The sequence below is a fragment of the Girardinichthys multiradiatus genome, chromosome Y, assembly GCF_021462225.1.
Source record: "Girardinichthys multiradiatus isolate DD_20200921_A chromosome Y, DD_fGirMul_XY1, whole genome shotgun sequence".
NCBI classification, from domain to species: Eukaryota; Metazoa; Chordata; class Actinopteri; order Cyprinodontiformes; family Goodeidae; genus Girardinichthys; species Girardinichthys multiradiatus.
Window position 1 is genome coordinate 981,812 of NC_061818.1, and position 25,127 is coordinate 1,006,938.

The following is a 25,127-nucleotide window of genomic DNA, read 5'->3' on the forward strand; positions in this document are numbered from 1 at the left end:
TTTTTGTCTGGCCGAGCTATGTCTGCCATTAACTGTATACATCATCCCATAGATTTTACTACATGCTCAGAGCTTAAATGGTTGGCTGTGTTTCTCTTCTTGATAAAGCCATTAAAGGAGCATTAACCATAATTTTTTTTCAGCATAGAAAGTGCTCCTTGTTCAGTACTTCTTTGTCTGCTCTGTCTTCTCAATCCTACAGTCGGTTGTGGCACATGGTCGCTCACACTGAGCCAGGTTCTGGTTCTGCTACTGCTGGAGGTATTATCCGGTTAAAAGAGAGTTCTCCTCTCCGCGGTCACCACATGCATGCTTGATATGGGGAGCTGCCTTCAGACTTGGTGACTCAGTGCCAATAGCTGTCTATTGCTGCTACTTACTCATTCAGGAGGAGGGATGACTGCAAAGTCAGTGACTTGATGCAATTGGCCGGGTTTCCTTTGATAGAAAACGTTTTACCACTTGGCATAATAAACACAACTTTATTGCAGTAGTTTATAACTATCAAATTGGAAATATATTTGTATATGAACTGGATGTAATGTCTTGTAATGTGCCTTGAGACGATGTCAGTTGTGAATCTGTGCTATATAAATGAAAAGGTTAAATAAGGATATTTAATGCAGTTACTAGAATAATTTCTAGTAAATACTTTTTCCTTACTCGTCTTATTGCATTATACTTTTAATGCAGTGAAACTAGGTATTTAGAGGCAATATGTTTTCGGATAATACTTTTGTTCTTATTTTTGCAGGAGCTGTGGAAGGTCACTGCATCTTCACTTGCATTTGAACAAACCCAATCTGATTCTAACTGAGAAATCAGCTGCTGGCCAGAATCGGCTGACATTGCAGCTTGATGGACCCTGACCACAGACAGGATGGTAGAAGCCCCAATTATCCACCCCATGACACGTGTGAATGTACCATAATTAACTGTTACTGGGCTGTGCTAACAACACCACACCACAGCTCTGATGCTGTTGATGTATGAAGAACACTCAGTGAAACCTATTTTCAGTACTGATGAGGTATTAAAAAATAAGGTCAGAGGAAGCACATAGATTTTTAGAAGCTATTTTAAAGGAAAGTATGTCTTGTTGGACATTTTGGGACATGCTGAAGGATCAAGAAGAAACGAGGATGGCTGAACAGAGTGCAGCAATATTTTTCTGTTTTATCCTTTTGAACTTTAAACTTCTGGGATAGAGCATGCTGGATTTGGAAATGCTGACAGGCTTTTGAAAACACACACAGATTGGTGCGGATGGAAAGTGTGCGTTTTTGAGTGATTGGGTGAACGAGGCTCAAGTGTAAAGCGCTATATAAATTCAGTCCCTTTTAATTTGTAGAAAGTGAAGAAATTCTCAGAACTGTGGAAGTTAACAGGCGGTCTGAAATAACCTATGTTTTAACTGATTTTACCTATTTAAAACAAGTCAAAAAGAAAATGTTCAAGTTTGTGAGATACAAAACCAGTGGATATTAAACATCTAAGCTTTTGCAAGAGACATTGTTAAGTTTGTGGCTGTTTTATTCAGCCAGACAACTACCTATTTTGTTATGGAAAGTTCCGCTGGTTGAGAAAATAGCAACAACCTTAGATGGTTAATATCACCTAATATGCCTTTTTTCCTATCGATACAAATATCTTCAGTTTATTGAGGATTGAGGATTTATTGACTTTTTTACAAACTCACTGCAATATCTGTCCATTACACATAGGGACACTGTCACTTACAATACCTTTAGAAGGTTCAAGCTTATTGCTTTGAATAAAAACTAAAGATTTTCCATATAACAAAGCATCCTCTTTGGTAAATTTCGGTATTTTTTCGCCTTTTATTAGAGAACATTCACATGGATAATATTTGAGAGAGCTAATTTTATTTTCCTTTGATTGTTTTTTTTTTATTTATGGAAAAGTGTAGAATTGATCTACTTGAAACAGATCTGGACAATCATGTTCCAGCTGCTGTGCTGAAATTATCCGCTGCCAGGCTTTATTTGACTTTACCTGAGGTTAACACGCCTTTTCAAAACACTTAGGAGCTGGTAATGATGACATGCTGGTGGTATAATAGAATCAAGTGCCAAAAGTAAAATAATAAATATTTATACATCATTAGTGTTTTCACAAAATAAATAAAAGTGCAAATGGAATACCTCATAATAATCTATGTCAAATTATATCAAATTGATAATCAAAGAACTAAACTGTGAAATCCATTAAGAAAAATTGTGATATGTTCATTTTCTTTCAGTTTTTACTCATTTATTTCATGGTTTCTGTGCTGCAGTGCTGCATGTTATTTAAACTGGCTCAGATTCTGATATCCGATTGGTTAACGCAGACACTAAGTCTACTTCAAACCAATGATCTAGAGTGAAGCAGTGTTAGCCCCACCCATTACCTTTAATGAGGGTAAAATAAATTCAATATGTTCTGCAGCTGAAGACCATGAAATAATACATAGTAAAACATTTGCTTTTAAAAGATTATATATTTATAGCTGGATTGGTTTTGTTAAATATAGAGAAATATTTGTGTCTATGGCTTAAATTTTAAATAAATGACACATTTAAGTGTTCATCTTGTGTATTTTTTCTTTGAATCTTGGCACTTTCGAAGATTCAGTCTGCATGATGGTTCCAATCATGCAGACTATCTTGAACTTTATGAAAGCATTGCAGACTTGGTATGATTGACTACATATGGAACCAGTTTGTGCATGTGTTTATTAAACTTGGCATGACTGTAAATCAGCAATGTTTTTCTTAGCTGAATGTTGTTCAGATGGAGTCTCATTTTCAGTCCAAAGTTTCCTTCAAATTGAAAGTAATCTTTTAAAAATGGTATAAACCTTTAAAGCTGTTTCACCACAACGGCACTGATACAGCAGATACTATAACAGTTTCGTCTGTCTGACGAACTGTGTACCAACAGTAATATATATACAGTACTCACAAAAACTTTGATATATTCTGCTTTCAGGTGAAATTTCAGTATGAACTTAAATGCACTATAACCTTTGAACATATGACCTACTTTAAACTTTTCAATATACATTTCCAACTGTTCAGTGTTTCAGAACTTTTGGCACGTGTTGTTCTCTAACATGGAGAACAGGTGTTTGATTCATGAATCGACCAATAAATTCTGGTTCAATCACAATTAAACAGTCCTCCTCATTATGCTGTTGACATTTTGACACCATGAGACCAAGACAGCAACTAAACAATTGATCAAGTCACATTTGAGAGGCTTCAAACAGAATGTTCTCAGACAGAAGTGACCACTGTAAGTAAATAAACTTTATTAATAAAGCACCTTTCACAGATAAAATGCTGTGAGTACAAATAGAGTAGATACAAATATAGGCTTAATATAAAGCAGAGACAGTAAGAACAGCTAATAAAACAAAAGGTAGAACATTTACCTAAAAGCCTAAATGTTAAGATGTTTGAGACGTCGAGAACACCATGGATCAGCCACTATTGTCACCAGAAGCGCCTTTGGTGGTGGTGTTAGATTTGTCAAGTGGATACAGAACCTCCCTACACTTTGTGAATGGTACAGTGACAAGGCCATACTACCTGAATACCATCCTTAATCCAGTCCCCTGCATGAACAACACAGAACTAACTTCATCTTCATGGAGGACAATGCTACAGATCATCAAGGTCGTCTCATTAGTGAATGGCTACTGGAAACTGGGGTACCTCGAATTGAGTGACCTGCACTTTCTCCAGACTCCCATAGAAAACCTGTGAAATCAGCTGAGTTGCCTTTTTTGAGATGAGGAAAGCATCATTGCATGCTTCTACTTAAATGCCCTATTTTATTGCACTTGAAAGTCAAAAATACCTAAATTGTGTGAGTAGTGTACTTAACTAGATGCCGCTTACTTATTAATGTAAAGTCTAAAAGGTGCAATGCGTAGTTTTTTGCCTTTGTTCTGATATTGAAGAAACTTTATAGCTGTTGGTCTATAGGTGCTGCCATTCAATGTAACATTCCGTTTCATTTCTATACACTTAAATTTAATAAATTATAGGAATGCTGATGAAATGACACAATAAAGAGCAGGCCATAACCTGTCCTTGGTCTGCAAGTCAGACTTGTAGATTACATAACATTTTTATCTTTTGCCATATTAACAAATATATTACCAAAACAATATAGGCAAAACTGTCAGCGTACACGTCAACTTGACAAAAAGGCAAGTATTTCCCCACCATCACATGGACTGAAAACTTCAGCTGGTTGTTCTTTCTTCATTTTCTGGCTGCCCTGATAATCTCAATAAAATACCTAAATTTAGTCCACAAACGTTCAAATAAAATTCTCTCAACCAGGTGATGGTGTTGACATGTTTTCGCTGTGACTGTAGAAGTATGAACATTGTCTAAAATATCCAAAAATGTAAAACTTACCAGAGTCTGGATAGTTGTTATATTCAGCACAGCAAGAAAGAGAAAAGGGACCAGTGATTTTAAAAGAAATAACCATTCAAAGTTTATTAACACAAAAGTAGGTCTCAGTAGCTTCACATTAGAAAATAAATAGTTGTAAACCTTCTTCATACTTTATGATTTAACTTAAACTTTTTAAATTAAAGTTATGAAAGTGAAAGCTGAGCTCTGAGGAGAGGGAGGCGGTATGCCAGCATCACCACCTTTATGTTCTAGATTAAATTGCATTCAGAACAATATCTGCAGGCTGAAATGGCTTTTCTGTCTCCTGTCGTCTTCTTCATGCATGTTCATGTTTGATTAGGCAGGACAAAGAGGAATGTCTGTGGATTTGCACTCGCGTATGTGGGTTGACGAGGTTAACATTTTATGGTGCAAGAAAGATTTGTGGGGTTCACAAAAGTTTATACAATTTTCCAGGGGATTTGGCTCCTCATTACAGCACCTCTAATATGTCTGAAAACTTAAGCAGATCTAACTCAGAGACTGACTTAATAAGATCTAAAACCTGTTCTCCACTTCTGTTAACATTGTGGAAGGCTAATTGAGAATTTAATTTTCTTGGGGAAAGGTGGTCACGTTAAACCCTCTCCATGCACCACATCAAGAAAGATCACAGTAGAAAAACTACCCAGTCACAGACTAATGTATCTAATGTCCTGTGCTCCTGAAATGATGAGCCCTCTTCCCTTTACTGTCCTGGTCAGTGGGCTTTGACCACCAACGTGGTATGGATCAGCGGGCTGATGGTGGTCGGTGGAGGTGTGTGAACTGTTGTTTGAAAGAAGTACAGCTGGAAGGAAAAAACAAAACCAAAGAGTTTTAGCAGTTTGTTGTAAATCAACGTGACCACACCCATGTTGCTCACTCACCTTACAGCCAACAGCCAGCAGTGTGTGCAACACCACAATGGTCACCACTGTGGCCACCGCTGTTACTTTGGTGTCGTCCCGGACAACAGGCCAGAAGGTGAGAACTAGGACTGAGCCAGAGATCACCATGGCAACTACAATCAGCGTCCATTGCAGCCAATCATATGGTATTATCCACAAAATCTGGAGATGACAAGAATGTACACATGTGAAGTATTACACTCTGACCATCTGCCAAAGCCACTGAGGCAGAAACTCCCCTGGACCTCTGAACAGTTAGAAGTATCTAGCACCAAGCATGGATACTTTTCTTCTTTAGAAATAAATACAGTTTTCAGCAAAGGTATTGATGTCAAATGTACTCGTTTTAACCTTTTATCACATTCCATCCACTAACTTTCATGTGTTTTTTGGTGTTTTATGTGGCAGACCAACACAACTTAAAGCATAACTGAAGAGAAAAGAAAGTGATACATGCTTTCCAAAAATATTTTACCTAATTGTGTGGCATGCATTTGTATGCAGCACCCTTTACTCTGATACTCCTGATTAAAATCCATCACATCCAGCTGCCTTCAGGGTTACCTCATTAGTAAGGAGTCCATCTTTGTTTAATTAAATCTCTTGATACATTTAGCTGCTCTGTCAAGGCCTTGGAGATTTTTACAGAACATTAGTGAACAAACAGCTTCTCAAAGACCAAGGAGCACAGCAGACAGGACAGGGTAAGCTGCAGAGATCCACAGCTCAGGTGGAGAATCTGAATCAGAAAGCCAAAAGGCCTAAAGTTGCAGTTACAGACCAAATATGAGGAGGAAGGAGCTTTTGTCAATTGAACATTATGCCAACATGCAAACATGAATGTATGGCACACAACTAATACTGCACATCACCCCGAACACACAATCTCCACCATAAAGCCTGGTGGTGGCAGTATCATGTTGTGGGGATGCTTTTCTTCAGCAGGAACAGAGCTGGTCAGAGATGATGGAAAGATGGATGGAGCTAAATCCTGGACAATCCTGAAAGAAGACTTGGGACTGGGGTGGAGGTTCACCTTCCAGCAGGACTGCCACCCTAAACATACAGCTAGAGCTGCTAAGAGATTCAAGGTTCAAGATTCTTTATTGTCATTATGTCACCATAATGAAATTTAGCTGAGACCCTGCTCAAAAGATACACATGTAGGTTATAGACACACAAAATGTAAAAACATTTATAGAAAGAGAGAACATATGTACATGGAATGTGACATGTAGTCTTTAGTATTTACATAAATTGCAGCTTGCGCTGAAATAGTATGAGATGGGCTGGTGGTTTAATTGTCTGCAGGGATGTTTAGTGTCTGCCTGCAGGGGAACAACTGCTTTGGGAAAGAAACTTTTTTGTTTGATGTGATGGTCCTAAATCGTTTTCCTGACAGAAGTGGGACAAACAGTGCAATGACCGGGTGGGTGTGGTCTGTAGCAATGTGTCTGGCCCATTCTGGACTCATGCAGCATAAATCGAGTCCAGAACCAGTAGACGACATCCCAGAATCCCCTCTGCTGTTCTCACCACCTGTGCTAAGTCCTTTCTCTCCAGTGCCATGCAGCTTCCATACCACACTGTCACATCAAGGCACAGGCCGCTTGCTATTGGGGCCCTGTAAAAGTTTGTGAGCAGCTGAGTAGAGAGTTCAGTCCGTTTCAGCTTTCTGAGGAACAAGAGCCATTGTTGGACCTTCTTTACCAGGTGGGAGGTGTTCTCAGTCCAGGAGATGTCAGAGGAGATTTGAATGCCCAGGAACTTTATGCTGTCCACACGCTCCACCAGCTCTGTCTGTATGTAGAGAAGAGCGTGTTCAGTCTTCCTGGACCTCCTGTAATCCTGTATCACTTCCTTAGGTCTTGCTGGTGTTCAGGATGATCTCAGAGCACCACTGAGTCAGATTGTGGACCTCTTCTCTGTAGTGATTCTCATCATTGTTAGATATGAGACCCACCACAGTGGTGTCCTCCACAAACTTCACAATGGGATGGTTTAATTTCAAGAATATTCATGTGTTAGAATGCCCTAGTCAAAAGACCGGACCAGACCTAAATCCAGTTGAATATTTTTAGCAAGAATTGTAAAGCGATGTTCACAGAAATCTGATTGAACCTGAGTTATTTAACTAAGACGTATTGGCCAAATGTTCAGTCTAAAGATGTGCGAAGCTGGTACAGCCAGACCCCAATAGACTAAGAGGTTCTACAAATCATTTACTCAGGGGGGCACAATACAAATCCATGCCACACTTTTCAGGTTTATATTTGGAAAATATTCTCTTTTCCACAATTCTAGATTGTTTTGTGTTGGTTTAGAATCACTATAAAATACATAAAAGTTTTTGGTTAACAAAAGCTTTAAGTAGAGTAAATATTTCTGGAAGGCCTAATATATACTCACCGACGTAGGGATATAGATGAAGAGGGAATATCCATAGACGCACACAGTCTCCAGGAAGGAATAGCCTCCAACCTGCCTCTCAGCCCCCTGTCTCCAGGTCAAAAATCCCCACAGACCGATTGGCACCAGCCAGGCATACAAGAAGATCACCACTGCAGCTATAGTAACTGCAGTGAGACAGAGCAGAGTCAGCAGGCTGTGGGAAGCACCAGGGTGAGGTTATAAAAGACCTGTAGAGACTGACCCCTGTGGAACTGTGGCCTGTGGTGATAACTGGGGTTGCCAGGCTCTCTGAGGAAGGTGGACACGTTCCCACTGATTGCTACTGAGAACACCAGAGTCACGCAAATCCAAAACGGGCCTGCACAAACACACATATTCACACTAACAATGAATCAAATGTTTTAATTTAAACCAATCCTTTCATAGTTCCTTTTTCAGGGACAGAATAAATTATCCACAGAATCCTCTGGCTTGTCATAGATGTTTCATAGCAAAATCCATTCTGAACTGAACAGCATGTGTTCAAATGTTTGACATTTAACGTACCATACAGGTCTGGGTTATTCCTCAGGTAGTGTTTGACAAAGTTCCTCCCTGGTAAAGGCATCATTGAGCCCTTGACTCTGTCCAGCACCTGTATCAGGATGGGTGGGGAACCAAAGCAAACCAACATTAACCTACTATCAGATCTTAGCTGTGTTCAGAAGCTATTTACACACAAGGTGTGAGTTGTGCTCATACCTGCACTGTGTCCACATTAAAGAAAGACTGATAGTATTCAAACGTCCAGAAGCCACCACTTGGTTTCTGTCCTAAAAGCTGGAAAAACAGAACAGCTGTCAGCTACTGTCCACTCCAAACACCAACAGTGCACTTTGTGATTAGGTCCTTATAAAAAAAAAAAGACCTCTGAACTCTCCTCCTGAACCTCCTCGTCCTCAGACAGGTCTAGTTTTACATCTTCCCCAGGTGCTGGTGTTCCAGCTGCGATGGTGGGGTCATTCGATGCAGATATGCTAAGTGTGGAGGCCCCGGGATCAGCTGATAGAAGATCTGCTGCTGCTTCAAACTCTACACATAAAGGACAAGAGGTGTTGAAAACCGTTCTCTTCCACCTTGTGGTGGTATACAATATAAAATATCAATAAAATACAGTTAATGTGTGATTTAATGTGTTAAAATATGAAAAAATAAATAAAATAAATCGAACAGCACGCCCAAGGTCTTTTCACAAGCATCCAGTGGGCTAGAGACCAGGACTGCAGGCAGGCCATCCTCTCCCAAATTTTGGAGGTTGTCTCTTGATGAAGCTATGGGGATCATGTTAACATCTTGGAGAAGAGTATTTGGTGGAGATATGGCATTGTCATTGGTTGCAGAATCTCATCTCGATATCTCTGCATTGAAATTGCTTCCAATGATGATGAGTCCAGTTTTTTTCAGCGCAGGAGATGCTGCCCCACATCATCATACTGCCTCCACCCAAAGATCTATGGCAATGGCATGGACCATTTCACAGGTTTTTTATGAGTGCAACCCACTGATGAATGGCTGCTGCTCAACCCACAAATGCATTTTCCTTATCAATGTGGCACAATTAAAAAGGGCAATAAACAGGCTTTCCAACAGTAGAAAATGTGTTGCCAAGAAGAATCATTACAGCAAATAATAAAAAACATAAAAGCGCTGCAAAGTTTAAATCTTTTAAACCCTAACAATAAATGTTTTTTTCTGGCAATTTGTTGATAGTGTTTTCACAAGAGCTGCTCTCATCCAATGTAACCACCAGATGGCGCAGTTTAAATAACACTATATTCTTCCAGTGGACAGCTTCGACAAACAGATGGTTACAATGAATGTGATTTAGTGGTTTACATTTCACTTTAATCTGATCATTAACGGCTAAAGACGAAGGAGGAGAAACAGACAGCGGGCTGCCATATTCACCTTGGAACTGCAGATCATTTGGACCGGCCATCGCTTGTTTAGAACAGCAGCTTCATGCAAAACCTGGAACAGAAGGAGTTCTGAGGATCCCAGCGCATATTCTGAATGACGTGTCTTATATTTTAAATTCATAAACTAATTACAGTAAAAACAATAAGAATTAAGCCGAAAGTTAAATCATAGCTAAAAGCAGATAATGTGGTGTTTCAGGCAACAGAATAAAACGATAAAGCTTATTAAAAAAACGAACCAACCTGTCTACAAAGACGCAGCTAGACTGAAATGTTTAGAACTAAACGTCTCTGTAAGGTTAACGGACTGGCAGCATCGCAACACCGTCCAAACGCCGTCACAAGCCTACAGCCGAAACTGTCAGAGAGGAGGTGTTCCGGTACACGTCACCACGTAAACAAAGTCATCACGTGCGCATGTTTGTCAAAATGATAAAATAATTGGATTTTTTTCTGTCACCCTAAACCGTTCTTGCTCTTGGCGAAAGAAGCTGTCGTTCATTTCAATTCTATTTATCCGTCTAGTGACTTCCTCAGACCTAGATCCAACTTTGAAAGTAATGTCTGTGCATTTTATAACTCAAATATAGAAACCACAAATCACGTATTTTACGAATGCGAATTTTCTCTTCAATTCTGGAATCAACTACAAGAAATGGTTTGGTCAAAAAAACGTAGCTAACCGCTTATCTCAGTGCTCATAATGGCAAAACATTACATATATAGTTTCAAGTCCCCTGCCATCTTTAATGGTTTATATAATTAAAATGATACAGCAAATTCTTAATTTATATGAAAACAAAATGTGCAAATGAGCAATTTAACCAGATAGAGCATTACAAACTAACTGAGGCTTAATGTTAGGTGCCTTGTTTGTACAATGACCTTGATTGCAAGAATACAATAATTAATTTTTCAACTACAGTACTTGTATTTCTAGTTACTTACAACATATATCATTCTGCATATTCATACTGATATTTTTCTTCTTTCTTTGCCTTCGCGGAACCTTTATTGCTTTAGTCTTCCTTACGGAAGACTAAAGCCGAGCCACCCAGTGAGCGCCATTTTGAGCTCGCAGCTCTTGACATGTTAGCTGTGGACGAAGGTGACCGTGTTCAGTAGAAATGTCTTCTGTGCGGACAGCCAGGAGGATGTTCTGTGCTGCGGCACAAACAGCAGCTGCTGCGGGTTCAAGCAGCCGCTGGGAGAGGCTGAAGAGCAGCAAAGCGGGTGAGAAACTAGTTTACAGAGAGAAATTTAGCGGAGGTTCAGGGACACATTATTCTAATTCACATAATGATTGTTTATGGAAGACAGTTTTATTTATTTATAGTTTGAAATATGTTTAACTGTGATGCGGTTTCGTTGATCCCGTTATAGCCTTGGTCCATCAGGATTGAGATGCATGCGGCTCATTGCAGCAAACTGCAGAACGTAGGCGGAAATTAATGTTTAATGCAACATAATCATATCTGACTGCTAAACTGGCGTTGTTATGCAAATATCCACACAACTCAACGGACATTTTATTAGGTACATCCGTTTAACACTAATAGCATATTAGTTAATCACGTGGCAGCAGATGGATGCATTTAGACAGGTAGGTAGATATGGTGAAGAACACTTGCTGAAGTTCAAAACTTTAATCTATGCAACAATATGTCCACCCATCCACTCCATAATCCCTCCATCCATCCATCTCCCCACCCAAAGACGACTCCTTCCAAACCGAAAGAGAACTCTTGAAATGTGTATCTGGAATTTTCTCTTGGGCAAGAAATGTCAAAAAATGACTAATAAAACTGGGTCAATAGGACTCCAGAAGGTCGTGTCATTTTGTTGAAAGAATAAAGCAGAACGTTGCAGAACCTATGCAAGCTAACTCAAGCAGGCTTTGGGAAACAGTCAGGACCAGTAATGTTCTGTTTTTGCTCAAATGAAGTATACAGGTCCTTCTCAAAATATTAGCATATTGTGATAAAGTTCATTATTTTCCATAATGTAATGATGAAAATTTAACATTCATATATTTTAGATTCATTGCACACTAACTGAAATATTTCAGGTCTTTTATTGTCTTAATACAGATGATTTTGGCATACAGCTCATGAAAACCCAAAATTCCTATCTCACAAAATTAGCATATTTCATCCGACCAATAAAAGAAAAGTGTTTTTAATACAAAAAACGTCAACCTTCAAATAATCATGTACAGTTATGCACTCAATACTTGGTCGGGAATCCTTTGGCAGAAATGACTGCTTCAATGCGGCGTGGCATGGAGGTAATCAGCCTGTGGCACTGCTGAGGTCTTATGGAGGCCCAGGATGCTTCGATAGCGGCCTTTAGCTCATCCAGAGTGTTGGGTCTTGAGTCTCTCAACGTTCTCTTCACAATATCCCACAGATTCTCTATGGGGTTCAGTTCAGGAGAGTTGGCAGGCCAATTGAGCACAGTGATACTATGGTCAGTAAACCATTTACCAGTGGTTTTGGCACTGTGAGCAGGTGCCAGGTCGTGCTGAAAAATGAAATCTTCATCTCCATAAAGCTTTTCAGCAGATGGAAGCATGAAGTGCTCCAAAATCTCCTGATAGCTAGCTGCATTGACCCTGCCCTTGATAAAACACAGTGGACCAACACCAGCAGCTGACACGGCACCCCGGACCATCACTGACTGTGGGTACTTGACACTGGACTTCTGGCATTTTGGCATTTCCTTCTCCCCAGTCTTCCTCCAGACTCTGGCACCTTGATTTCCGAATGACATGCAGAATTTGCTTTCATCCGAAAAAAGTACTTCGGACCACTGAGCAACAGTCCAGTGCTGCTTCTCTGTAGCCCAGGTCAGGCGCTTCTGCCGCTGTTTCTGGTTCAAAAGTGGCTTGACCTGGGGAATGCGGCACCTGTAGCCCATTTCCTGCACACGCCTGTGCACGGTGGCTCTGGATGTTTCTACTCCAGACTCAGTCCACTGCTTCCGCAGGTCCCCCAAGGTCTGGAATCGGCTCTTCTCCACAATCTTCCTCAGGGTCCGGTCACCTCTTCTCGTTGTGCAGCGTTTTCTGCCACACTTTTTCCTTCCCACAGACTTCCCACTGAGGTGCCTTGATACAGCACTCTGGGAACAGCCTATTCGTTCAGAAATGTCTTTCTGTGTCTTACCCTCTTGCTTGAGGGTGTCGATAGTGGCCTTCTGGACAGCAGTCAGGTCGGCAGTCTTACCCATGATTGGGGTTTTGAGTGATGAACCAGGCTGGGAGTTTTAAAGGCCTCAGGAATCTTTTGCAGGTGTTTAGAGTTAACTTGTTGATTCAGATGATTAGGTTCATAGCTCGTTTAGAGACCCTTTTAATGATATGCTAATTTTGTGAGATAGGAATTTTGGGTTTTCATGAGCTGTATGCCAAAATCATCCGTATTAAGACAATAAAAGACCTGAAATATTTCAGTTAGTGTGCAATGAATCTAAAATATATGAATGTTACATTTTCATCATGACATTATGGAAAATAATGAACTTTATCACAATATGCTAATATTTTGAAAAGGACTTGTAGAAGATAGATCCAAGGTGATTAATATTCAGCCAAAACTTCGCCTAAATTGTGCCTGTTCTGTTGTCTTCAGGTGTGTGGTGTCGCAGCCTGCTGTCCGACTATAAGGAAGCATGCAGGGAGATGGTTGTCAGTGCTTGGGAACAGCCAGTAAAATCCTCCATATACGTGACTCTGCTGGGCGGGGCCTGGGCCTGTTTTCACACAAAACCTGACCAGTCATCTTTTGAGGCTGCCTTGCTGGAGCGCTCCACCCAACTGGGCCTTCTGTCCCCGTGGATCCGTAATGGCTTCTCTGACGGCCATGTTCAAAACCTGGTGAAACTTCGTAATGACGATCGGCTCCGCTATGCCAGCCTGGGACTTCTCTGTGTGGTTTACCAGGCTAGCTACGACCCTGACACCATGCTGTACGAAGCCCGGTGCTCCAACTTGTCAATGCCCTGGAGAGAGCTTCCTCAGCGGGTGCTGGACATCGGCTTCATTGGCTGCTGGTGGATACTGGACTCAAAGATGAAGGACTATGATGTCAATAAGGATGAATACAAACACCTCCCGGGGTACATGCAGGCAACCTCACCCCCTGGCCCTCAGGAGGTGGAGAGGAATGAGACGTTACACAGGGATTCCTGGTTACCGCTGACGATGGAGGACAAGGAAGAAGAAACAACTGTTGTGGACAGAATGGAGAATGTCAGTGAGGAGAGTAAAATAAAACTGTGAGGCAGGAACAGACTGGAGTTTAATCTGTGAAGATTTATTGCTCTTATTTTTGCTTTCTTTCAGTGTTGGATTCAACTTGAACACTGGATTTCCAGCCTGAAAAAGAAACTTCTATTTTAGTTTCTTTGTTTTTTACACGGTGTGTTGGTGAATATTTTATACCATGTAAATAAATCTGCCACCTTGAACCACACATGTACTAATGAGTGTGTGATTTAACAGGAATTTAATAATCAGTCTGGTTATAGATAACCCAAAGCTCTTTGCTATCCTGCTGCTGTAGCCTACCATGGACACTATAAAGTAACAAGCTAAGGCACATCAGATGCCAGCCTTGCCCCTGTCCTCTTTGGTAAAGAAATAACTACCTAAAAAATCCACAACTTTGACACGCAGAGTTTGTAGTTGTTTAATAATTTATTCTGATTAAATATCAAAACTTTAAAGAAGTTATCTGATTGGTCTTTACATGGCAAATGACTAATAAATGCAATGCATGGAAAAAGTATTTGCACCCTTAAACATTTCTTCTGTTTTCGCTTAAATGTTTCAGGTCATCAACCCAATTTTTATATAGGATAATTAGAGTAATTAGGGGAAAAACTCTTCAACCTGACTTTAAAATATGTAATCCTTAATCTAATAACTAGTTCCACCGTTAGCAGCAGCAACTGCCATCAGATTTATGTGATAATGAGTACTTTAAATCTGCAGAGAATCCTCAGCCATGCTGGACGATTCTCCAGCATGGACAGCCTGTTTAAGGTCATGGCAGTTTTTTGTTTCTTGGTCTGTCTCATAAATCCCACCAGAATACATTGGACTTTGTAAATCTATGTCACAAAAGGTGAAAAACAGTGAATATCTCTGCCAGGCAGTGTTGCTCAGAGGCTGTCAGACACTAGAAAATAAGCCAAAGGAGGATGGATATCTCACTTGAAATGACATCTTACAGGAGACAGTGGATCCACGGTGAGTTCAGGTAAAGTTTGTATTTCAGCCCCTTAATGTGAACAGGGCCTGAACGTTTGTTCTTACATTGAAAGCTATAGAACGCAGATTATATTACAGTTTGGTCAACAGCATTCCACGATCTTTGCTAATCAGTAGTCAGTAACAAAGTATCAGATGTTATGTGAAGAAAGGCACAATTCAGAATCTAGGCTCTGATTTTTACCAGCCCGGCTTCTATGCTGGTTCGATCCAAGGCATGCTGATGGTAGGTTTTTACCACCAGATGGTGCTCTAGTGCAAAGCACTTGTCACACTGATTCATATAAAATGAAATCAGTTTTATGATCTACTATGTATCTACTATAATGAGGTGGAATGAATGGGGAACACATAAAGAACATGACTCAACATCAGCACAATGAAACAATTTAATGTCTCAAAAACCCAAGTAATGCAATGTCTAGAAAATAAAGATTTGATCAAAAGATTTTTTCAGTGTTCCACTGTAATCCCCTGCAGTAACCTATAAGCTATGTTCGGCTCTAACATGTGAACGTGGGTTCATGAGCGAGGATTTTTATGGATTTATTTTTCCAGTGTAGTGTGATTCTTTTTATTATCTTTCTTGTCTTTCCCTAAATCCTTCAGAATTCCCCTTCACAACATGTCCTTGATCTCATCATGTGAAATGAAGGTTTTTAGGAAAAAGACCCATGCGGCATTTTGTTGGGCTGCATGGCAGCCTTTGGGATTATGCTGTCAAATATGGAGAACATGATGGTGGTGCTGTGGATGGAAGCAGATCAGTCTTTACTGCTGACATGACCACTGATGGAATTAGCACAATGGATTCTCAATCCGTGGGTCTCACATTGGGTTCAGTGGGATGGAAATCCACACCTCATGTAAAAGATGAGCCAAAACATTTTTAAAAGGATCCTGGTTGTTGCCTAGGACAAAGAAATAAAACATTCCAAGAGGGAGTCTGATGACGAGCGGGAATCAGATGAACCCACCCTTGAGCATGTCTCTTACTTCCTGAACTTTAATGAAAAGCAAGACGAGTCAGAAACAAGTGGCAGGTGAACATAAAAGCCTGAGAAGTTACTGAGTAAACATCTTGATATAAGACTTCAGTCAGTCACTTTTGTTAATATATATTTTTTTATGGAACGTCTTTTATTTAAGTTCTAAGAACATATACTTTAGACCATGTTTACATTAGTATCTTACAATAGACGCTTATTTATTATTATTTATCTCTCTTTAGGGGTCACCACAGCGGACCATCTAACTTCACCCACCTCTTTTAACCCTAACCCTCTACATATCTTTCTTCACCGCATCCTCAAACTTTCTCTGGGATCTCCATACTCATCTCTCCTTGTCCTATAAATCCACCATCTATTCTTAACACACATACCAGCCTTGTCTCCCCAGCTTTGTGTTTAAAGTACTCCACCTGGTACCTCTAAAATACTAATTTCTAATCCTGTCCATTTTTATCACTACCAATGGAAATCTAAGCATTATAACCTCAGCTCCACCTCCTGTTTTAGGTGATGCCACCACCTCTAAACTACGTATAAGAGCAGGTCTCACTGCCAACTTTACCCCCCAGTAATTTCTGCACTCTCTTCCTGTCTTGGCATTTTAGGGATACCATATAGAGAAGTTGGTTGCCCCAATGTGCCAGGGCAGTTTTGTGGCGTGCTAGAACAAATTAGAAATGTTTTATATTGGATAGTGTTAGTGGAGGGCAGGAGTGCAATGGTTTTGCATTTTAACAGACTCAAACCTTTTATTTGTCCTGTGTGAGAGACAACGGACCATAAGAGACAATGGAGAAGAACTGGGGCTCATCAGGACCAGGTGGTTTGCTGGTTAGGTGCACTGGTGAACCACAGAGATTGCAGAAGATTGAAAGGCTGATAACAGAAATGTGCCATCCCACGCAGGGCCCGGGACCAAATCCACTGTCAGCAAATAGGTGGTGGAAGAGGAATGAGCGGTGTAGTTGACCTAACCTATTCAGCCATCAATTGACTTGGGGCAAGCAAGTACACCTCATGCTATGAGCCGGAGGAAGGAGGGAGCCAGAGGACCCAAGAAGCAGCCTACGAGGGATGTCCAAAATGACAGCCGTCTGTCAGCATCGAAGTCAAATTTAAGTGTTGTGACAAATCACACTTAAGGAAGTGTACTGTTTGGGGCTGCCGGCACTGAAGACAGGTATGTGGTATAAGGACAAGCTCCTGTGGTAGGCAGTGTGGTGTCACAGAGAGTGGGATAAATAGGAGTGCTGTTATCTGTTCTACAGCTGTGATTAGAAACTCTCCTACAGCCTGTGGATTGGACTAGTTCTGCCGAATGAGTGAGTTCCTGTCCTATCACGGACCCTGTTCCGGTGCCAAAACTTAGACCCTTTTTAATGTCTACAGTCTTTTTTTGTGCTCAGTGTTTGGCCTTTTAGATTGCAGCCATATTCGCGTATTAGTGGGGTAAATACAGGTCCTTCTCAAAATATTAGCATATTGTGATAAAGTTCATTATTTTCCATAATGTCATGATGAAAATGTAACATTCATATATTTTAGATTCATTGCACACTAACTGAAATATTTCAGGTCTTTTATTGTCTTAATACGGATGATTGTGGCATACAGCTCATGAAAACCCAAAATTCCTATCTCACAAAATTAGCATATCATTAAAAGGGTCTCTAAACGAGCTATGAACCTAATCATCTGAATCAACGAGTTAACTCTAAACACCTGCAAAAGATTCCTGAGGCCTTTAAAACTCCCAGCCTGGTTCATCACTCAAAACCCCAATCATGGGTAAGACTGCCGACCTGACTGCTGTCCAGAAGGCCACTATTGACACCCTCAAGCAAGAGGGTAAGACACAGAAAGACATTTCTGAACGAATAGGCTGTTCCCAGAGTGCTGTATCAAGGCACCTCAGTGGGAAGTCTGTGGGAAGGAAAAAGTGTGGCAGAAAACGCTGCACAACGAGAAGAGGTGACCGGACCCTGAGGAAGATTGTGGAGAAGGGCCGATTCCAGACCTTGGGGGACCTGCAGAAGCAGTGGACTGAGTCTGGAGTAGAAACATCCAGAGCCACCGTGCACAGGCGTGTGCAGGAAATGGGCTACAGGTGCCACATTCCCCAGACCTGGGCTACAGAGAAGCAGCACTGGACTGTTGCTCAGTGGTCCAAAGTACTTTTTTCGGATAAAAGCAAATTCTGCATGTCATTCGGAAATCAAGGTGCCAGAGTCTGGAGGAAGACTGGGGAGAAGGAAATGCCAAAATGCCAGAAGTCCAGTGTCAAGTACCCACAGTCAGTGATGGTCTGGGGTGCCGTGTCAGCTGCTGGTGTTGGTCCACTGTGTTTTATCAAGGGCAGGGTCAATGCAGCTAGCTATCAGGAGATTTTGGAGCACTTCATGCTTCCATCTGCTGAAAAGCTTTATGGAGATGAAGATTTCATTTTTCAGCATGACCTGGCACCTGCTCACAGTGCCAAAACCACTGGTAAATGGTTTACTGACCATGGTATCACTGTGCTCAATTGGCCTGCCAACTCTCCTGACCTGAACCCCATAGAGAATCTGTGGGATATTGTGAAGAGAACGTTGAGAGACTCAAGACCCAACACTCTGGATGAGCTAAAGGCCGTTATCGAAGCATCCTGGGCCTCCATAAGACCTCAGCAGTGCCACAGGCTGATTGCCTCCATGCCACGCCGCATTGAAGCAGTCATTTCTGCCAAAGGATTCCCGACCAAGTATTGAGTGCATAACTGTACATGATTATTTGAAGGTTGACGTTTTTTGTATTAAAAATACTTTTCTTTTATTGGTCGGATGAAATATGCTAATTTTGTGAGATAGGAATTTTGGGTTTTCATGAGCTGTATGCCAAAATCATCCGTATTAAGACAATAAAAGACCTGAAATATTTCAGTTAGTGTGCAATGAATCTAAAATATATGAATGTTACATTTTCATCATGACATTATGGAAAATAATGAACTTTATCACAATATGCTAATTTTTTGAGAAGGACCTGTACATCTATGGAATGCCCACAGTTGCAGCTGCAGGTACCCTTAAGTTGCATGTTGTTTACAGTGTAGTATATAATTATTTAATGTAGTGTTCCATGCCTTATTTGGGTGCCGTGCAGTTTGGTGATGATTGCTCCAGTTCACGGTTCTCCAGAAATTCATTGAGACATGGACATGGTGGATATAAACCTCTATATTCAAAACAAGGTCTGGGACTCTTTCTTTTCAACAAAGAATAAACTGACACTCATGGGAGACAATGAGGGACAGATGATGCCAGTGGGTATGGAGTCATTAATGTTCTCCATAGCTTCACATTCTAAACAGGGGGAGGCTGAATAGGCAACCAGAAGGGAATGCATATATGGCAGAAGTACCAAGTTGGCCATATTGTTCAGTCATATTTAAGCAAGATAAGATACTTGTGCAGGCAGCAACTATGGACACAGTAGGTAAGCTTGAACAGTTTATTGTAATAAGTGCAGTTAATATAGCACCAATTCACAACCCATGTAATCTCAAGGCATTTTACAAATAAAATAAATTAAATCAAACTATACAACTGATTCCATGTCAAGTGCATACATTCCAGTTGATCCTAGTTATCAAACAATGCAGTAAAGTTCAATTCATTATTCAAATTGGTTAAAAAGGTATCTAATGAAACTCAGCAGATTGTAATGTACTGTTGAGTTATTGACTTGCAGCTTTCACTCCTGGACTAGCATGCAGTTGCTGGAATTGAGTGGTTAACGTAGCAGCAATCCCCTATACTGAGAATGTGTGTTGGGAAAACTCCCCTTTAACATGAAGAAATCTCTAGCAAAACCAGAACCAGGCTCAGTATGAGTGGCTATCCACCAAGACTGACTTGGAGTTTGAGAAGATGGAGCACTCACGAAAAACAGCGCTGACCCAGGAGTAAAAGAAAAAGTAGAGAGTTAATGGCAGCAGTAGCAGTTTTCTGGGTCCTCACTTTCAAGAGAAAAGGTCATTTTTCTCAGGGTAGGACTTTCTATCATGATCACCAAGTATTTGGGGTTTTGATTCTCTTTTGTGTGTAATCTTGATAATTTTTCTAGTGTTATCAGGTTCTTAGATTTTATTTTCTTAAGTTCAGGTCCCTGTTTCGATTGTTAGGTGACTTTAGTTGTGTACTCTTTTATGATTTACCTCATGGTTAACTTGAGTGTTTATGTACATTTTTGCATTAATATTGTGCTGGATTTCCCCTTTATGTTTCTCTCTGTCTGTTCCTGCTCATTTACTCTTCTCCCTCAGCCTTTCTGTCTTCACTGGTCTCAGCTAGTACTCATTCTCTCCTGAATACTCTCACATGTCATGCCTTCTCCCCATTCTCTACTAGTATTTATAACTGTTTAGTTGTCATTGTTCTTTGCTGGAATCTCTTATACTCATTTCCATGTCCCATTGTTTTGGTTGTTGCTCCGGATTCTACTACCTGCCAATTTCATGTTCTGTACTCTTTGTAAATGTTTTCTTTGTAGGTTTTTGGCTTATTTATTAAATAATTCAAATCTCCATGTGGCCCCTGAATTCCTGTCTGCATTTTAATCCTTTCAACTCCACTTTATTTAATAGAAGCCAATACCAGGACCAAGTGGAAAGTCAAGCTTACCAATGCCACAAACCTTAGAGGCCGATCCAGCAGCAGTTGGAGGAGGCAAATAAAACCTATGCGAACAAAATATAGATTCTGGAGTGCACCTTATGGGGAACCATGCTAGCGCTTTTGCCACTGAGGTGTTATCCACGGCAAGATGACTCCTGTGTCTGGTTGAGGTTTTCTGCCTATCTGCTGTTGCTTCATCTTCGCACCTCAGATGCCGTCATAAGACCTCCACGCCTACTCAGGACGATTAAGTCAGCAACAACCCACCCTCCTTATAATCACTAGTGTTAATGGAAAAATAATAATGCACGTCAATACATTTATTTAACAAGGAGACCAGTGAGAATCAAAGTGGCACTTTATTAATTCGTGCAAGAATTGAGAATGGACAGAGACAGATACAGTCAAACCAGTGTCTCAGTCTGCACACTCGGCGGTAGAAAAAGACAAACCTTTATAGTTCTTTCACAGGCTGAGAATATAATTCACAATACAGAGGAGACAAGGAGATAAAACAGTCCTTGAGCATCGGATATCTAAAAAAGGTTAGCATGATGTGAAGGCCCGGAGAGAAGAGCGGTATCTTCTCTTGGGTAAACACCACCTCCATATAAGAAAGGTCTTGCATTCCATTCATTCTAAGTGTGCCATGCTGAGCTGGCAAAAGTACACTGCTCAAAAAAATAAAGGGAAGACTTAAACAACACAATATAACTCCGAGTAAATCAAACTTCTGTGAAATCAAACTGTCCACTTAGGAAGCAACACTGATTGACAATAAATTTCACATGATGTTGTTCAAATGAAATAGACAACAGGGGGAAATCTTTGGCGATTAGCAAGACACTCAATACAGGAGTGGTTCTGCAGGTGGGACCACAGACCACTTCTCAGTACTTATGTTTTCTGGATGATGTTTTGGTCACTTTTGAATGTTGGTGGTGCTTTCACACTCGTGGTAGCATGAGACGGACTCTACAACCCACACAAGTGGCTCAGGTAGTGCAGCTCATCCAGGATGGCGCATCAATGTAAGCTGTGGCAAGAAGGTTTGCTGTGTCTGTCAGCATAGTGTCCAGAGCCTAGAGACGCTACTAGGAGACAGGCCAGTACACCAGGAGACATGGAGGAGGCCGTAGAAGGGCAACAACCCAGCAGCAGGACCACTACCTCCGCCTTTGTGCAAGGAGGAACAGAAGGAGCACTGCCAGAGCCCTGCAAAATGACCTCCAGCAGGCTCTAGTGTGTTTTTCCACTTTAATTTTGTGTGTGACTCCAAATCCAGGCCTCCATTGGTTAATAAATTGGATTTCCATTGATGAATTTTGTCTGATTTTGTTGTCAGCACATTCAACTTTGTACAGAACAAAGTATTCAATGAGAATATTTCTTTCTTTCAAATCTAGGATGTGTTATTTGAGTGTTCCTTTTATTTTTTTGAGCAGCATATATCCAGTCTGAACTGGACATTTCATGGACAACAAGCTGATTTAGGACATACATAGGAAAATAAACACTAAACAGGTTGACTTATTGGAATTTTTCCACCATCACTAGCAGCACTTCCAGCTGCAGACCACTGGAGGGCGCTGAAGGAGCAGCAGGAAGTGGTTCCCATGTAAACAGCAGCAGCAGCAGCACCGGTCCCTTCAGCTGCAGATTCCACGACCTGCCCAGGCCTTCTTTCTGCATCGGAGCTCATTATTCTCCCACCTTTGAGCCCAAGAGCCCACTGCGTGCCGCCTCAGAGCCCCAGAGCCAAGACCCCATCTGCATCTCTGTTTCCATAATCATCTTCATCTACATTCCTGGCTTAGTCATCTTCAGTACCACCATCAGAATCATCACCTACATTCCTGGTCCGATCATGTTTAGCACTGCCATCTGCTCATCTTGTTCAGCCATCTGCAACTTCACTCCAACCTCATGTTTCTGTTCCTCAGTTGTATGACGAGTGTGTCCAGGTTGACCCGTCTGGTGTTCTTGTTCCTGAGTTCTACGACGAAGGTATCCAGGAGGATCCACCTCGTGCTCCTGTTCTTGCATTTTCCGAAGAGAGTGTCCAGGTGGATCCGCCTCATGTTACTGTGTTCTTCAACAAAGGCTTCAAGATAGACTTACCTCTGTCTATGTCTCCAGAACCTCATCAAAGGATCTGGCGTCACTCTCCAAAGCTCCATTGAGGGTTCTCCAGGCTTCAACACCACTCTGCCAAGGGATCCAGCAGTCCCACCGCTGTTCTCCAGGGTTCCTCAGAGGGTTCTTACTGCCATTATCCAAGGTGTCACTGCCCTTCCTCAAGGTTTCTCTGGCGGTACCACAGCCATTCTCCAGGGTTCCAACGCCCCCTCACCCCACCAGTCTTCAGAGCTTGTCTGTGTCTAGTAGACCAGCTTCTTGAGCTTCTTTGTAAACTCTGTGAAGTGGTTTACAGAGCTCCGTCGTGGCTTCCAGTGTCCAGGGCTCCCCTGTGGTCTCCAGTCTTGAACAATCTTAAATCTCCAAGCTAACCTCCAGAGAAGTTAATTTGTGGGTTATCCATACCACGTGATCGACAGCCCGACAAGGCTCTGTGAGGGTATTCAAGCCCCGTGTGGTCAACCTCCTGACAAGGTTCTATGTGGGTTCTCCTGGTTCCCTAGTTGACCTTCTAGGCTTAGTCTCTACCTCATCTGGCCTCCAAGGCTCTGTCCCTGCCGACCCATCTATCTTAGTCAAAATGTCCTTGGGCAAGACACTTCACACACCTTGTCTGCTGATGTGGCCACAATGTAGCCATTTACTGTCAGTGTGTGAAAGGCTGAATGACTGATTGTGGTGTAAAGTGCTTTGGAGTCCTTGTCTCAATAAAGCACTACACAAGTGCAGGCTATATACCAATAAAGGTATTTTAAATACAGTAATTGGCCACTTTATTAGGTACACCTGTCCAACTGCTCATTAACGCAAATTTCTAATCACCCAATCACATGGCAGCAACTCAATGCATTTAGGCATGTAGACATGGTCAAGACGATCTGCTGCAGTTCAAACCGAGCATCAGAATGGGGAAGAAAGGTAATTTAAGTGACTGAACGTGGCATGGTTGTTGGTGCCAGATGGGCTGGTCTGAGTACTTCAGAAACTGCTGATCTACTGGGATTTTCATGCACTACCATCTCTAGGGTTTACAGAGAATGGTTCGAAAAAGAGAAAATATCCAGTGAGTGTCAGTTCTGTGGGCGCAAATACCTTGTTGATGCCAGAGGTCAGAGGAGAATGGCCAGACTGGTTTGAGCTGATAGAAAGGCTACAGTAACTCAAATAACCACTTGTGACAACCAAGGCATGCAGAAGAGCATCTCTGAATGCACAACACGTCAAACCTTAAGGTGGATGGGCTACAGCAGCAGAAGACCACGCCGGGTGCCTCTCCTGTCAGCTAAGAACAGGAAACTGAGGCTACAATTCGCACAGGCTCACTAAAATTGGACAATAGAAGATTGGAAAAAGTTGCCTGGTCTGATGAGTCTCGATTTCTGCTGCGACATTCAGATGGTAGGGTTAGAATATGGCATCAACAACATGAAAGCATGGATCCACCCTGCCTTGTATCAATGGTTCAAGCTGGTGGTGGTGTAATGGTGTGGGGGATATTTTCTTGGCACACTTTGGGCCCCTTAATACCAATTGACCATCGTGTCAACGCCACAGCCTACCTGAGTATTGTTACTGACCATGTCCATCCCTTTATGACCACAGTGTACCCATCTTCTGATGATTACTTCCAGCAGGATAACGCGCCATGTCATAAAGCACGAATCATCTCAGACTGGTTTCTTGAACATGACAATGAGTTCACTGGACTCAAATGGCCTCCACAGTCACCAGATCTTAATCCTATAGAGCACCTTTGGGATGTGGTGGAATGGGAAATTCGCATCACGGATGTGCAGCAGACAAATCTGCAGCATCTGTGTGATGCTATCATGTCAATATGGACCAAACTCTCTGAGGAATGTTTCCAGTACCTTGTTGAATCTATGCCACAAAGGATTAAGGCAGTTCTGAAGGCAAAAATGGGTCCAACCCAGTACTAGGAAGGTGTACCTAATAAAGTGGTCTTTATATAAATATAACAGAAATATGTTTTTCATGCTTCCTTCTGCTTACAAGCTTTGATTGTTGTTTCATTCTCTCTCTCTCTCTTTCTCTCTCTCTATCTATTTAATGCTTCTACAAAAGATGAAGACTAGGTTGAATTAGTGTGTTCCTACAGATTACAGATTTTGAAATGAAATAAAAGCACATAAAAAATGTAAATATTATTTCAGCCACCTGCTGCCCTTTCCTGTATTTGCATCTTTTCAAGTCCCCTGTGTGCCTTCCTCCATCTGTGCCATATGGCCTTCATCGACCCCTATGCTGCCATCCATCCAGACCCCTCCTCCACTCAGACAGCGGGCC

At 41.5% G+C, this 25,127-nt stretch overlaps 3 protein-coding genes across 4 annotated transcripts in view; 2 read left to right on the forward strand and 1 right to left on the reverse strand.

Moving 5' to 3' along the window:
• Positions 1-1,663, forward strand: part of LOC124864041 (methyltransferase-like protein 22) — a 35,808-nt gene extending 34,145 nt beyond the window's left edge. The window contains 1 exon segment of the mRNA XM_047358646.1: positions 755-1,663. Within this exon segment, the coding sequence (XP_047214602.1) occupies positions 755-817 (63 nt within the window). The 3' untranslated portion in view covers positions 818-1,663.
• A 2,830-nt stretch (positions 1,664-4,493) lies between these two features.
• On the reverse strand, positions 4,494-10,060 carry LOC124863859 (protein YIPF1-like). 2 transcript variants are annotated; one of them, XM_047358386.1, is made up of 9 exons: positions 9,982-10,060; positions 9,728-9,790; positions 8,688-8,851; positions 8,522-8,599; positions 8,327-8,414; positions 8,022-8,138; positions 7,778-7,944; positions 5,348-5,530; positions 4,494-5,268 (listed from the first exon to the last, which is right to left on the reverse strand). In XM_047358386.1, the coding sequence occupies exons 2-9, from the start codon at positions 9,756-9,758 to the stop codon at positions 5,179-5,181; spliced, it is 918 nt and encodes a 305-aa protein (XP_047214342.1). In that variant the 5' UTR covers positions 9,759-9,790; positions 9,982-10,060; the 3' UTR covers positions 4,494-5,178. The 2 variants fall into 2 exon arrangements, with proteins under 2 accessions (XP_047214342.1, XP_047214343.1); XM_047358387.1 differs by lacking the exon at positions 9,982-10,060 and having other exon boundaries at positions 9,728-9,904.
• A 726-nt stretch (positions 10,061-10,786) lies between these two features.
• On the forward strand, positions 10,787-14,185 carry LOC124863860 (mitochondrial import inner membrane translocase subunit Tim29-like). The gene is made up of 3 exons (XM_047358388.1): positions 10,787-10,971; positions 13,371-13,990; positions 14,084-14,185. The coding sequence occupies exons 1-3, from the start codon at positions 10,866-10,868 to the stop codon at positions 14,138-14,140; spliced, it is 783 nt and encodes a 260-aa protein (XP_047214344.1). The 5' UTR covers positions 10,787-10,865; the 3' UTR covers positions 14,141-14,185.
• Positions 14,186-25,127: the final 10,942 nt, after the last annotated feature.

Coding starts and splice junctions, on each gene's coding strand:
- LOC124863860 (XM_047358388.1), top strand. CDS start 10,866: ATGTCTTCTGTGCGGACAGCCAGGAGGATGTTCTGTGCTGCGGCACAA. Junction 10,972..13,370: donor GCTGAAGAGCAGCAAAGCGG/GTGAGAAACTAG, acceptor TGTTGTCTTCAG/GTGTGTGGTGTCGCAGCCTG. Junction 13,991..14,083: donor TTGTGGACAGAATGGAGAAT/GTCAGTGAGGAG, acceptor GCTTTCTTTCAG/TGTTGGATTCAACTTGAACA.
- LOC124863859 (XM_047358386.1), bottom strand. CDS start 9,758: ATGGCCGGTCCAAATGATCTGCAGTTCCAAG. Junction 8,852..9,727: donor AAATGATCTGCAGTTCCAAG/GTGAATATGGCA, acceptor CTTTATGTGTAG/AGTTTGAAGCAGCAGCAGAT. Junction 8,139..8,326: donor GAATAACCCAGACCTGTATG/GTACGTTAAATG, acceptor GTGTTTGTGCAG/GCCCGTTTTGGATTTGCGTG.